The 13183-nt window shown below is 46.1% G+C and overlaps 1 protein-coding gene across 1 annotated transcript in view; it reads right to left on the minus strand.

Annotated features, from left to right (window-relative positions):
- The window catches only part of MSN (moesin), a 75785-nt gene extending 63633 nt beyond the window's left edge, over positions 1-12152 (minus strand). Inside the window, exon 1 of the mRNA XM_030574564.1 lies at positions 12017-12152. Within this exon, the coding sequence (XP_030430424.1) occupies positions 12017-12028 (12 nt within the window). The 5' untranslated portion in view covers positions 12029-12152. The remainder of the gene's footprint in view (positions 1-12016) is intronic.
- Positions 12153-13183: the final 1031 nt, after the last annotated feature.

The raw sequence follows: 13183 nt of genomic DNA on the forward strand, positions 1-13183 counted from the left end.
GGTGCTGTCAGTTTTGGAAGGCATATGGGCCACATGACAGCATACTTCAGCTTAAAAAAAGGATACTTGTTTGTAAGTTTCCATACTTCTCAGAAAATAAGTTAAGGTTTTTCATGTTACTGATATCATAACTGATAAAAAACATGTTACTCCCTGCTCATCAATGGCATTAACAGCAAGATAAACCTAGAGTACTGAACTGTGATCTTGACAGGTAAGTTTGCAGTCAGCCTCCACCAGCAAGTCTGCACAACTCTGAAATCTTTAACATCTGAGCCACCCATATTTGCAAGACTGCAGTATAATTCCTATCATTTTCCAGTTTTAATGGGATGCTGGTCCTTTGGAAACATCTCAAAGGCCAACACTTTATAACTTGATCAGCTTTGCTTGTTTTAGATTAATCAAATGAATAGTCATCTTCTTTCTGTTCATGCCCTGAGCCAGATTACTAGGAATGTAAACTATTCAGTGAATACTTACAAAGTTTCACCCTGTTTGCAAACTTTTCACTGTAACTGAGTTGTTGTGTATGAGTGATCACTTAACTGATTCAATAAAAGCTTCTGCTCCCTGACTGGATGACAAGTATCCTACAAACAGATCCATTTCACTGCTTTTGGTGAATATATTTCAGAATTACTTCCAGCATTATTTTACCAACCCCATGAAGCTCATCAGGTGGGTCATGTGTCCTTCAGAAGAAAGCAAAGCTATTTGATTAAGCTACGTTCCAATTACAGGGTTGATACCAAAAATCTAATTGCACATCATTATCTTCAGAAGCCATAAGACTTGTGCAGAAATCTAGTCATTCCCTCTCACCTCACCCAAAGCATTTTGGAAACAAACAGGTTACATAATACCACACACACCCACACGCCCCTCAAACTTGCTGTTCCCTTAGCACAGGGGAGCCCAGTCATAAGACCCAGAGCCTGCATCAATACAATATACTAATGGCAGATTCATTAGCCTTTTGTCATCATGTTTACATCATTTTCGTTTACACAAGTGTAAACAAACACTGCATATAAACAACCTAATACATATGAAACAAGCTGAACTGAATATAAATCAATACAGGTGACTTTAAAATCTTAGATTCCACATATTTTAATGTTTGGCCCACACAAGGTTGTGCTTAGGTTTGTATGACTCTCCTGTGTAATAAGATTTGGCACCACTGCCTCAGGGCTTGTCTACACTATGCAGCTTTTAGCATCAAGGCTGTGTCAATACAGCCTTGGTGCTAAGAAGTCAGCATGTGTGAATGCTCCCAAGTGGTATTTTGTCAGCAAAAATACTTCCAGCCTTGTGAACGGCAGCAGCTTTGTCAGCAGGAGAGCATTCACACTGCCACTTGCTTCGGCAAAACTTTTGTCTTTCAACGTGGCAGGCGTGCTTTAAGTAGCTGTGAAAAACAATAGTTTTGTCAACAGTTGCAGTTTAGACAAGCCCTTAGTGGAAATCAATTTGTATGTGCTGTAGTCAAATATGGCTCTTTTTAAAGGGAAAGAGCCAATTTAATGTAAGGATTTGAAAACCAGGCAAGTGCTACAGCAGACACTCCTTGTAAAAACTGTAGCAAGTGAGTCCTTAAACTGCTGGCTAGCAAACTGAGCTTAATGCAGTTTTTCCTTTAAGTGAACACCTGTCTGCACAGCCAGTGATCCTTAGGGTCTTCCAATAGGTAACATACTGTTGCCATCCAAACAGTTTTAGGAATCCAAACACTGCAGAATTCATCTCAATATAAAGTCAGGCCAGACTGCTTTTTTAATCTATTTTCTTCACAAACCTGGACTAAGCCTCTTTGGAGTACTGCAACATGGAGGGAATTAAGAACCAGTAAATAGAAGTGTTAGAATAGAAGAGTCACCAAAACTGTTTTTTTTAAATCCTTAAGAAACTTTAAAAGCACCAATGGTTGACTTGGTAATGCAAAAGGTCTGTGCTAGTTTATTCTACTTGGCTATCTTGCACCAGCCTCACCCTCCACAATGGAGTGTAGTTAGCATGTAGAAAAACTATTGTATACCAAGGAGCAATTCCTTTCTTAATACAACCCTCCCCCCCCACCAACAATTGATTATATTATGGGACACAGACTAGACAATTTTTTCCTACACTGTTACTTACTTCCCCCTTCCCCTCAAACAGCTGCAGATTTCAATAAAGTTGAACATTCGATTAACCTGACCTTGATTACTGAAATATATCTGGTACCTTATCAATTGGTATGATACCCATTTTGTTATATGTATTCTTTAAAATAATCCTTGAATGATTTATTGGTAGTTAAACTGTTCCATTTAGTAACCATATTTTTCAGGTCAAGATTTAGGCATTTTAAATGCCCCATCATTGTATTATCATGAACCTTCTGACAAAAATTAAGACTTTGATAGTAAATTTTATCTCTACAAAATACTGTATTCCCCCATCTATCCTTTGGATTAACACTCAATCTGGACAGTGGTTTAAATTTTGTTTTCATGAGACGCGTTCACCAGCAGCTCTGTCTCCGCAAGAAGAGCTTAATGAGGGCTGTGCTAACTGGTTTATCAGATACAGTTTATCCATTTCCTTCAGAAACCACAGTCATAAAACCTATCTGTATATTGCACACAGGTTGAACAGCAAAAGGGTGCTTATGTTGTAGGATAGAGTAGTTTAAATTAAGAGCTCATGGATCTGCACTTTTCCTGAACCTCTAAGTAAAGAAAGCATCCTGAATACTGATTTAAGTTTAAAGGAAAACTGCAGGAACTTTCCAGAAGTGCATTGAAGTTTGTCTAGTTTCACTATAGCTTCTTAAAAAAAAAAAAACACCACCCCAGTATGAGATGCAAGGATATTAAAGTAGACGAATTTTCCTGTGGTGAAAGTATACCAGTCAAAAGGCTGTACAAAGGACTGCAGATGACTTCTGCACTCAATGCCAATACCAATGACTTCCGCACCCAGCATATGAACTACAACAGGTAGAAAAAAAATCTGTCAAGATTTAGTAGAGAAAGGGGGAGATGCAAATACTTTGTGAACACTTGCAGCTTCCATTTTCCAGCCTGCTCCAGATAGACCTAAACACATACATATTTCCTAATGCAATTATTTAGATCCTTTTAAAAGGCCAGATTCTGGAATTGCTCCAATTGCAATGCCAAGTATCATTTTTTTTTTAATCTAAATTCTTGTCAGTGGTGCTACCTATTTGGTAGTATAATTATACTGCTATATTTCTGCTGGTCTATATGGGAAATTGACAAGTCCTAGAACAGACAATAAAATTAAATGGGCCAAATTCATTCTTAGTGTAAACAAGAGTTACATCAGGGATCAGTTTAGCACAGCTTTTGATGCATTATTATGCCACATAAAACCATAAAGTTTTAAATAAACTACTACATCACAGACTGCTCACTGCTAGATTTTTCCTATATTGAATAATTTCCTCAAGTTAATGAGACCTTCTTAGCCAGAGGAAAGAGGGCAGTGATTCATAGTGGTAAAGCAAGAGGGAGGATCAGAGGTTGGGTTAGTCTGACTCTTTGAAAGTCACATGTCTCATAGCCTCAGGGACTAATCTAGTTTGTTTCTGGAGCAGAGTTAAGAGCTTTCATTAGAGTATGCATGGGATCTCCAGGAAATTCTGAATTGTTGCTTACTAAGGGGCTGCAACAGGCAAGGAGTCTAGGTCATTTACCAAATTTATAGTCCATTCTGTATTTTGTGGGATTCACATGATACCACATTACTGAAGTTAAACCCAGGTCTTACCACCCTGTACCTCTGTTCCAGTGATGCCAGTTTTGATGCCTTGTTTCTCCTCTTCCACCCTCTCAAATAGTCATGCTTTCTTTCCCACAACTCCCTTTGCTGATCTGCACAGCAACTAACCTCTCCATTCAAATTCCTCCTCTTAAACTACTAACTATTAATAGCTAGTGCAGGGGTGGGCAAACTTTTTGGCCTGAGGGCCACATCTGGATATAGAAATTGTATGGCAGGCCATGAATGCTCATAAAATTGGCCATTGGGTGTGGGCTCTGAGGTGTTGCTAAAAATGAGGACTTTAGGGTTCAGGAGGGGGCTCTGGGCTGGGAAAAGGGGTTGGGATGCAGGAGGGGGATGAGGGCTCCGGCTGGAGATGCAGGCTCTGATGTGGGGCTGGGGATGAGGGGCTGGGGGTGCAGGAGGGTGCTTTGGGCTGCGACTGAGGGGTTCAGAGGGTGGGAGGGAGATCAGGGGTGCAAGCTCTGGGCAGTGCTTACCTCAAGCAGCTCCCAGATGCAGCAGCATGTCCCCCCTCCAGCTCTATGCAAAGACACGGCCAGGCAGCTCTGTGCACTGCCCTGTCAGCAGGTGCTGCCCTTGCAGCTTCCATTGGCTGAGGTTTCTGGCCAATGGGAGCTGTGGGGACAGTGTGCAGAGCCCCCTGGCTGCCCCTATGTGTAGGGGGTGGACGAGGGACATGCTGTTGCTTCCGAGAGCCATGTGGAGTGAGGCAAGCCCCTGGCCCCCCCTCTCTGGCTGGAGCAACAGAACAGGGCAAGCCCCAGACCCTGCTCCCCAGCAGGAGCTCAAGGGCCAAATTAAAATTCTGGAGGGCCAGATGCAGCCCCTGGGCCATAGTTTGCCCACCCCTGGGCTAGTGAAAGAAGCAGCTGGATACTGCCAGACACTCCCACCCCCACAGTGTACACATTCATTCTACTTTCCCCACCCTTCAGATGCTTGTCCTTCTCCCAAGTAGGCACCTCAGGACAGTGACTGTTTTCTTACAGGTTTTTATGGTAACTAGCACACCTTTGGGTACTGCTGTAATTTAAGTCTGCAGATTCCTGCAGGAATTATCCCATTGTCCTCAAAAGATCCAGATTAGTATTTAATCAGCTTGTACCATCAAGTTTAAAAACCTAAACCAGGATGGCCATTATGACACCCAAATTTGTGGGTAATAGAGAAGTACCTATGTGAAGGTAGACTAAAAAGTATCCAATGGCTGGGCAGTAAGACAGCAAATGTTGGATCTCCCCCACAACGTTACAGCTACAAGGGGGGGAAGGGGTTTCAATGCCTAAGAACCTTGCTTAATTTCATAAAATTTAGAACAGTTACAGCTAATTCTCCTCCGCTCCTCTAGAGCTATGGCTTTATCATCACCAAGTCTGCAAATGACCTATTTTCTACAAGTATTTGGCAGTGGAACTGGAAGATATATTAAGCATTACAGCGAAAGAGAATCAGCATTAACTATTGCAGTCAGAAGGATGGGTTTATATACCCAAACCATTCAGGAATGCTACAGCTGAAGTCAGTTTTCAATAAAGTTTACGCCACAGAAGTGCTTTCGTGAAACAATTCACAATAAAAATCACCACAAACATCAGACTTATGCTTCTAAAGCAGCCTGAAGTTTAAGATCACTGTAAAAATACAAGCCACTAATAAGGCATTTAGTGAATCTAATCCACAGGTCTTCTGTTGTTCTAACACATCCCTTAGGAAAAGCAAACCACTAGATTGGTATGAATTATCCCTGGGTGGGTTGGGGTTTTTTGGGGCTATGCTAACACTGCTACAGAGGCCCCCTGAAGAGTTTGGTGCACCACATTAAAAGCAAGCATGTGAATGAGATACTTCTGGGGGGTGGGGGTGGGAGGAAAGAACCTGAGGTAACATACAGGGTATGTCTACACAGCAACTAGACATTTGTGGCTGGCCCATGCCAGTCAATTCTGGCTGTGGGGATGTTCCATGTCTGTGTAGACTTCTGGGCTCAGGCTTGAGCCCAGGCTCTAGGACCCCATCAGGCAGGAGAGTCCCAGAGCTTGGGCTCCAGCCCACACCCGGAAGTCTACATAGCAATGAAACAGCCCCACAGCCCAAACCCAAGTCAACTGGCACAGGCCAGCCATGAATGTCTAGTTGCTGTGTAGACATACCCCCAGAGCTGTGAGAATCTTTGAGCCCTTCTCCAAGCAGGCCTCACTGCAACCGTCAGGGTTATCATTAATCTCCAACAGCAGCTTTATTGTGCTAAAATCAAGGAGGAAGAAAAATAGTCAGCCAAATAAGGCCGTTTGAGTGGTACCAAGCCAGGAAAGGGTCCAGGAGATGACGTGATTCAGAGGAAGCCTTTAGTCATCAGTTTCCTTCAGAAGCTGGAGTGGAGCCAGAAGACCTCTCAGACATCAAATCTCACACTGAAGAATATCAGTCAGTTGAGAGCAGAGATGCTCAGATCCCAGCAGCTTGTGATGAAAGAGCAGCTTTAAAAATAAGTCACAACAGGCTAATAAGGAGTCCCTCCTTCCACTTACAAAGTTTCGGCTACCTAGCTGTACTTCCTGCTAGTTGCACAGGGCTAAGTGAGCTGTGCAGAGCTGCGCAGCAAGATTTTGCTTCACAACAAATATTATACATGAGACATCTGAAACAGAGAGCTTCCTCTTGAAGCAGCTGTGCCATTTCCTGTCAAAAAGGCGTCCATATTAAGGCATCTTAAGCAGGGATATTTCATCTTCTTTTTTTAAAGAGAGACTGTCCTTTACCTTCAGAGGGGATTAATCAGACACATAAGAGGCAGTGGAGTCAGCACAACAGAGAAAGCACTTCAAATCCTGCTGTCCCAAAGAAGGATTTGCCTGCAATTCAATTGGAAAAAAAATACTCTGGTGTTTGAGAGAGATACTGGATTAGCAATCCTGGGGAATTAAGTGTTCTTTTTCTCTGCAGAATTATGTTATGGATAGCAGCTGTGAAAGCACAGTCATGCTGCCTTTTTAAGTATGCTTCAACACTGATCTAGCCATTATGTTCTTAGACAACCTAGAATAGTCTGTGGTAGCCAAGCTCCAGAAGTACAGGGGGAGGGGTGAGTTCAGGCTCTGGCTCCTCAATTTTTTGCCACTTCTGTGGAGGCTAAGGGGATCAGTTACAGTGGTGATTTGCTAGGTGGACACTTATCCAAGAGGTGAACAAAGACCATGAATGTCTTTCAAAAAAGTCAGATTAAAGAGATGTTAGTGATAACTTTTGGTCACTACCCAGAAGGGTCAGGTCTGGAATTCTGCTTTTGCACAGAGATTCTCTGCATGACATGACCAGCCAGATATACTATCCAAAAGGGTTCCCTTTTCAGAAGGGAGACTAAGGACAAAATGCAATTTTAATTGTTTTGGTCATTTTGGAGATTAAATTGGTTTGGGTTTTTGTGGCAAATCCCCAAAAGTCTGAAGTTGAATAGATTTAGAAGGAAGCTCTTGTAGAATTCTACTTCTCCCTCTTCTCTTAATCCCCAACCCCACCAGAGGGGACATAGGACTGTGTTAAAGATGATTTTTCCAAGTCATCTAATGGTACTAGGCTATCCCACTATTAAAAAGACATTGATAAGTAGTCCCCCTTTTGTTAGTCTCAACCAAATTCTTGGCTGAATGACTGAATTCCCACTCCCAACAGCAGACACCATTCTAAATCAATGCTGAAGCACTCAGGCAGAGGCTGAAATTGTAAGGGAAACTTGCCCTGCCACTGGCTTGTGTGTGGAAAAAATGCACCAGAACTTAAACAAATCAATGTTATTTTACCCATCAATTGGATTTTGTAACCCCTTATGTATTACTTAAATGACAGAGTCCAAAAAAATCCTAGTAAATATTGTTTCTAGTCCATTCAGCTCACTCCATTGTGCATAGATACAACTGCACGTTATATACAAGATACAATACAGAACCCAAATATTCCTGCAGCACCAAGAAACCATAACTGCTGTTCCAAAGGGATTAACATTTCAGAGATGGCTGATCTGCAAAATAATCAGCCCTTTTGTCATTTGACCATTCAGCTTCCACTTCTTTTGCCAATCACAAGTATTAAAGCATTTTTGGGTAATAAAGTTTCATTAATTGAGACATTTTAGTCAGTGTTTGATTTTATCCCCATTTAAAAATCCTAAAACAAAGCCAAATTTCTTAATACACTATTATTTCCAGATAGCCAGTGTTAGTTATTTTGCTGGAAGAGAGGCAATGGGACAGGAACGAGAGAGCAAACCGCGGCGAAGCTGGTCTCCTTCCCCGGCTTGCTCTCTCATTCCCGGAACCCCGAGCAAGCAGGTCTCCTTCCCTGCGGTTTGCAGGGTGGCTCCGGGAACGCGAGAGCAAGCCGCGGCGAAGCTGGTCTCCTTCCCCGGCTTGCTCTCTCGTTCCCGGAACCCCGAGCAAGCAGGTCTCCTTCCCTGCGGTTTGCAGGGTGGCTCCGGGAACGCGAGAGCAAACCGCGGCGAAGCTGGTCTCCTTCCCCGGTTTGCTCTCGCGTTCCCGGAACCCCCCTTGAAGCCGCCCAACAGCGCTGCAGTGTGGCCACATCTAACACCACTTGCAGCGCTGGTTGCTGTAAGTGTGGCCACTCTGCAGCGCTGGCCCTATACAGCTGTACTAATACAGCTGTAACAACCAGCGCTGCAAAATTTTAGATGTAGACATGGCCTCACTCATGTCCCCATTTAGTAGAAACATGAGAAAAATACTAGCTCTATGAAGCAACACTTACCCCACAGGCAAGCTAATTTTTTTTATTATTATTATTTTTTAAATAGCTACAAGTTATGAAGTGAGGTTTTGAACCAGCTTTGGCAGTGACAGCTCACTCACCTCAATTAGGTTCTGGAACACAGTGTAGTGTTCAGCTCTACCAAGCATGAAATGGTAGAGAGTGACAGACAGAAGCACTAGCCAGTCACAATGAGACCAGTTCCCACTCTTTGCCAATAAGCAAGGCTCTAATGACAAAGGGGAAGAGACTTCAGTGCTTAGTATGACCTGGGAAAGCCTTTAAACAGTCAACCATCTCCTCTAACATGTGGGAACAAAAAAGTATATAGCCTACTCTTTGATGTAATCCTTAACTGCTTACACTGCACACACACACCACACAGATCTTTCAGAACAAGGAGCAATAGTGAGCCAGAAGCAAACACCCATTTAGGATAGCTCTCTACATTCAGCTGTCAAGCCAGATGCAGGTGCTCGCCCCCCCCCACCCCAAGAGTCTAGCAGGATTTGCAGACATTTTCACAATGGACTTTCTACATAGCCTATATAAACACCAATGTGCCAGCTGCCACTCCAGAAAAAAAAAATATCTTCTTGGGACCAGCCCTTGGGAGTCATTTCCCACCCTTGATCACAAGTGTGCTGACTGCTTGACAAAGAGAGCCCATGTACATCTCAAAGGTCACAGGTAGCACTAGTTCAAGGGTTAACAGAGTGGAGCTTTCCTTCCTATTAATAGTGCACCAAAGTTTAATACCACTTGGCCAATTCTGAAAAGTGATGGAATGGCTGAAGGAAGAGTGATTTCTGTCTAACTCTGTTAAACTTTAGCCTGGCTGGTAGATGCTTAAAAAAAACTGCAACAGTTTTTGATGCTTAGACCAAACAGTGACCATAGCAGCCCATTTTCTGAGAGTCTGGTGAAATTCTATCAATTTTTTCCTGCCCAGCCAGAAGCATTCACTGAAACATTTGCTCCAACTGGCTCCTCCATGATTTATTTTTGCGATGGGACTCATACTACAGCTATGTCTAATTATTAGGAGGTTTCACTCATGTTTGACCTTGATTTGAAGGAAGAAAGTAACTCATCTTTTATTCTTTGAATTTCAGCCATTTTGTTTTAAAAAAAGTTTTAAGAAGGATGACTACTAGTAGTGTGCTGCTTTCACCTAGAGAAATGGTTACATAGTTTTGCCTACATTTCCTGTGAGCCACAGCTTGAAAACGTTTGAACTATAATTTATCTGCAGTGGAGGCTGAAGTGTCATTTTATTTTAGGTCTGCAATTATAACAGACAGACCAGGAAACAGGAGGGAAGCTGGCTACTTGCTATTGCCTCATTCCAATGAGCCCACAGTTCTGCACTGTGGTAGCTAAGTGCACATTTAAACAACCAGCTTCTAAATCTGCTTCAGCATCTGAAGTTACAACATACAGCAGCCCAGAAACCCAATAGGTACAAGGTACAGCAGATATGAAGTACTGCAATGAAGTGCTTGGATTTTCATATCTGCATCTATTTGAATTGCTCTGAAAATAGAACCAAGCCCCTAGGCAAAGAGCAAAAAGCACCAGATTGAACACCGTTAACTGAGTCTAGGGTGTGTATGTGATTCTGAAATCGCAACAGGCACTTTATTATAACATGGCACATAAATCTGGATACAGCTTGTTTGCACGGTAACCGTTTCCATCAATAACTCCTGCAGTATGATAGAAGTACTTCAACCCAAATCACATTATCTTCAAAAGTTCAGGGTAGTTTCATTAGATACAGATACTTGCATGTTTTTTATGTTTAAAAAGGGCTGTTAGTCTACAAACTATGTTTTAATGAAACAGGACAAAGTTTTAATTGCAGAAAAATCTTCAGACCTGCAAGTCTGAATCTTCCATTTTCCTATAATGGAAAATAAGTAGGAGTTCTGAGTCCAAGCAAGAGAAATTAAAAATGGAAGAAACTCATCCTTCTTATTCATCAACTCAACAAAAAGAAAAAAAAAAAAGAGTCAAGTATGGACTTGACAAAACTTTCTCAAGCACTCAGCTCTCCCTAGCCAAGAAATACTTTTGAATCAAGTTGGGACAAGGCTCCCTGGCAACTCAGTCAAACAGAGACTTTAATTATGAGTTATAAAGACACCAGACCCTATGTTCTTCATGGCTGAGATGTAGCCATACTGGGAGTTATGAGACTACATTCCATATGCATTTTTACTCCCCATACTTTGGCTTTAAAGAGGTCAGTAAATTTGTATTCACAAAATACACTCATAAGACAATCCCTGAACTATAGGCTTCAAGTATCAGGGAGTAGCCATGTTACTTATAGAAAGGCTTGTAAACTTGTGTAGACTGAATAAGGCCCTGACAATGGTGGAGACAGATAGAAAGAAAAGTCTGATTCAAAAAGAATGAATGCTTGTGGGTAGTTTCAGGATGAGAATTGCACAACTGTGCAATTAGTCAGTCAGCCACCTCCACCAAGGGCAGCCAGAAGCAAGTCCACCACCACACACTCATCACCCATTGACAGTCATCAGCTCACCCAATGGCAGCTGGGCCAATACAGCCCAGCTCTGCTGAAGATTCACTCCTCCCTCCTTTACAGGACAGAAACTCTTATTATTACCACCACCACCCCCCGCCGTTCTGGGAAGTCTGACTGATATGATAAGAACACGGGGGGGGGGGTTTACTCCACCTCCAATTAACACTCTTTGGAGGGCAGGGTTCGTTTGCAAATGAACCCACCCGGCAGGAACCGCACATGCTCCACCATGGCTGCCCACAGCCCTACCCACGTTCCAGCTCCTGTCCACGCCTCAGAGGAGCCCCTCCCGCCCACGAATGTGATCATTCACGGGAGACTCAGAAGCTCGGCCCGGCCCCCGTTCCGCTAAGTAGCTAACCACGAGCGCGCCCCTTGATCGATCCCGGGGCCGGGCAGCAGCCACGGGTACAAGATTTCGGCCAGAGCGGTCTCCCCGCCCCCCATCCCGCCCCACCCCGAGCAGCGGCTGCAGACAGTGCATCGGGCCCAGGGACCCCCCGAAGTTCAGCCGAAGAGGGAGCGGGGCTTGTTTTAAAACAAGGGCCGCCCCACCCCCCGGGTCCGCACATCAGATACCGGCCAGCGGTGGTGAAATCCCCGCCGCGAGAAGGGAAACGCCGAGTTAAACCCGGCCGGGGGAGGGCAGGGCTGAGCCGGGTGGGGGCCTGCCCTGCCCCGAGACGGGACTCACTCTCCGCTCCCCCCCCCCGAGCAGCGCCCCCAGCCCTGCCCTGCCCAGGGCGCCCGCCGGAGCCCCGCTGGCACGGCACGGCACGGCACGGAAGGGCTGCGCAGGGAGCGGCCCGCAGGGGCAGAGCGGAGACGGCCGCTTCCGTTCGCCGCCCCCAGCAGCTCCGAGCCCGAGCCCGGCGGGGTGAGCCCGGGGGCACCCACCGTCTTCGGCATCTTCGCGGCGGGCTGGGCACTACGCTCTCGGCTCCTCCGCTCCGGCTGCTGCGGGCTCCGCGCTTCCTGCTAACGGGACTTGTCTGCCTCTCCCGCGACGACGCAAACCCCACCCCGGAGCTGCGGCCCCGCCGCCCGCCTTTATTCTGGGCTGGAGCTGCCGAGCCCCCGCCCCTGGCTGCCTCCCCCGGCTGGCGCTGCCTGCGCCCCGCGGCCGGCCCGGACAGGCAGCCAGCGGCCGCCCCCCTGCTCTGGGTGCATGGTCCTGGGCGGGCCGGGGTCCTAGCACCCCGCAAGTCATTGTGTCCCCCTGACCCTCCCCGATCCCTCAGCTGCCGCCTGCACCCCGAAGCCCTCAATAAACCGCTGTCTGATCCCTGTCTCCCTGCCCCCCCGGCCCCGCCCGATTTCCCCTGCCCCCAGTCTCCATATGCCCCAATCCCCCTCTGCCCCCACCCTCTTCTGCCCCCAACATCCTCGTATTCCCCTGCCTCCAATCCACCTTCTGCCCCCACACCTGTGTGTGTCCCCAGGGCGGCGGGGGGGGGGGAGTGGGGCAATTTGCCCCAGGCCCTGCAGGGGCCCCCACGAGACTATAATATTGCAACTTTTTTTGTGGAAGGGGCCCCCAAAGTTGCTTTGCCCTAGGACTCCTGAATTGTTAGGGCACCCTGTGTGTCCCCCAAGCCCCATATGACTCTACACCCTGTCTCCCTGCCCCAATCCCCCTCTACCCCCAACATCCCTGCATGTCCCCCTGCCCCCAATCCACCTTATGTCCCCATACCCTGTGTGTCCCCATCTGCCCCCACATCCGTGTGTGTCCCTCTGCCCTGGTCCTCCCTGCTACCCTCACACCCATGCGTATTCCCCTGCCCCAATCCCCTGTGCCCCACACCTCCACATGTCCCCCTGCCCCAATCCCCATCTGACCCCTACAGCCCCAAGTGTCCTCCTGCCCCAATCCCCATCTGCCCCCCACATCCTTGCATGTCCCTCAGCCCCAATCCCTCCTTGACTGCCCCTATATCCTTGCATGTCCCCGGACCCCGGTCCTCCCTGTGACTCCCACACTCCTGTGTGTCCATCTGTCCCAGTCCTTCTTGTGACCTCATGTGTTCCCCACTCCTACATCTCTTCACTGTGTCCCCGACC

The sequence above is a fragment of the Gopherus evgoodei genome, chromosome 9 (assembly GCF_007399415.2).
Source record: "Gopherus evgoodei ecotype Sinaloan lineage chromosome 9, rGopEvg1_v1.p, whole genome shotgun sequence".
In the NCBI taxonomy this organism is placed as follows: Eukaryota; Metazoa; Chordata; order Testudines; family Testudinidae; genus Gopherus; species Gopherus evgoodei.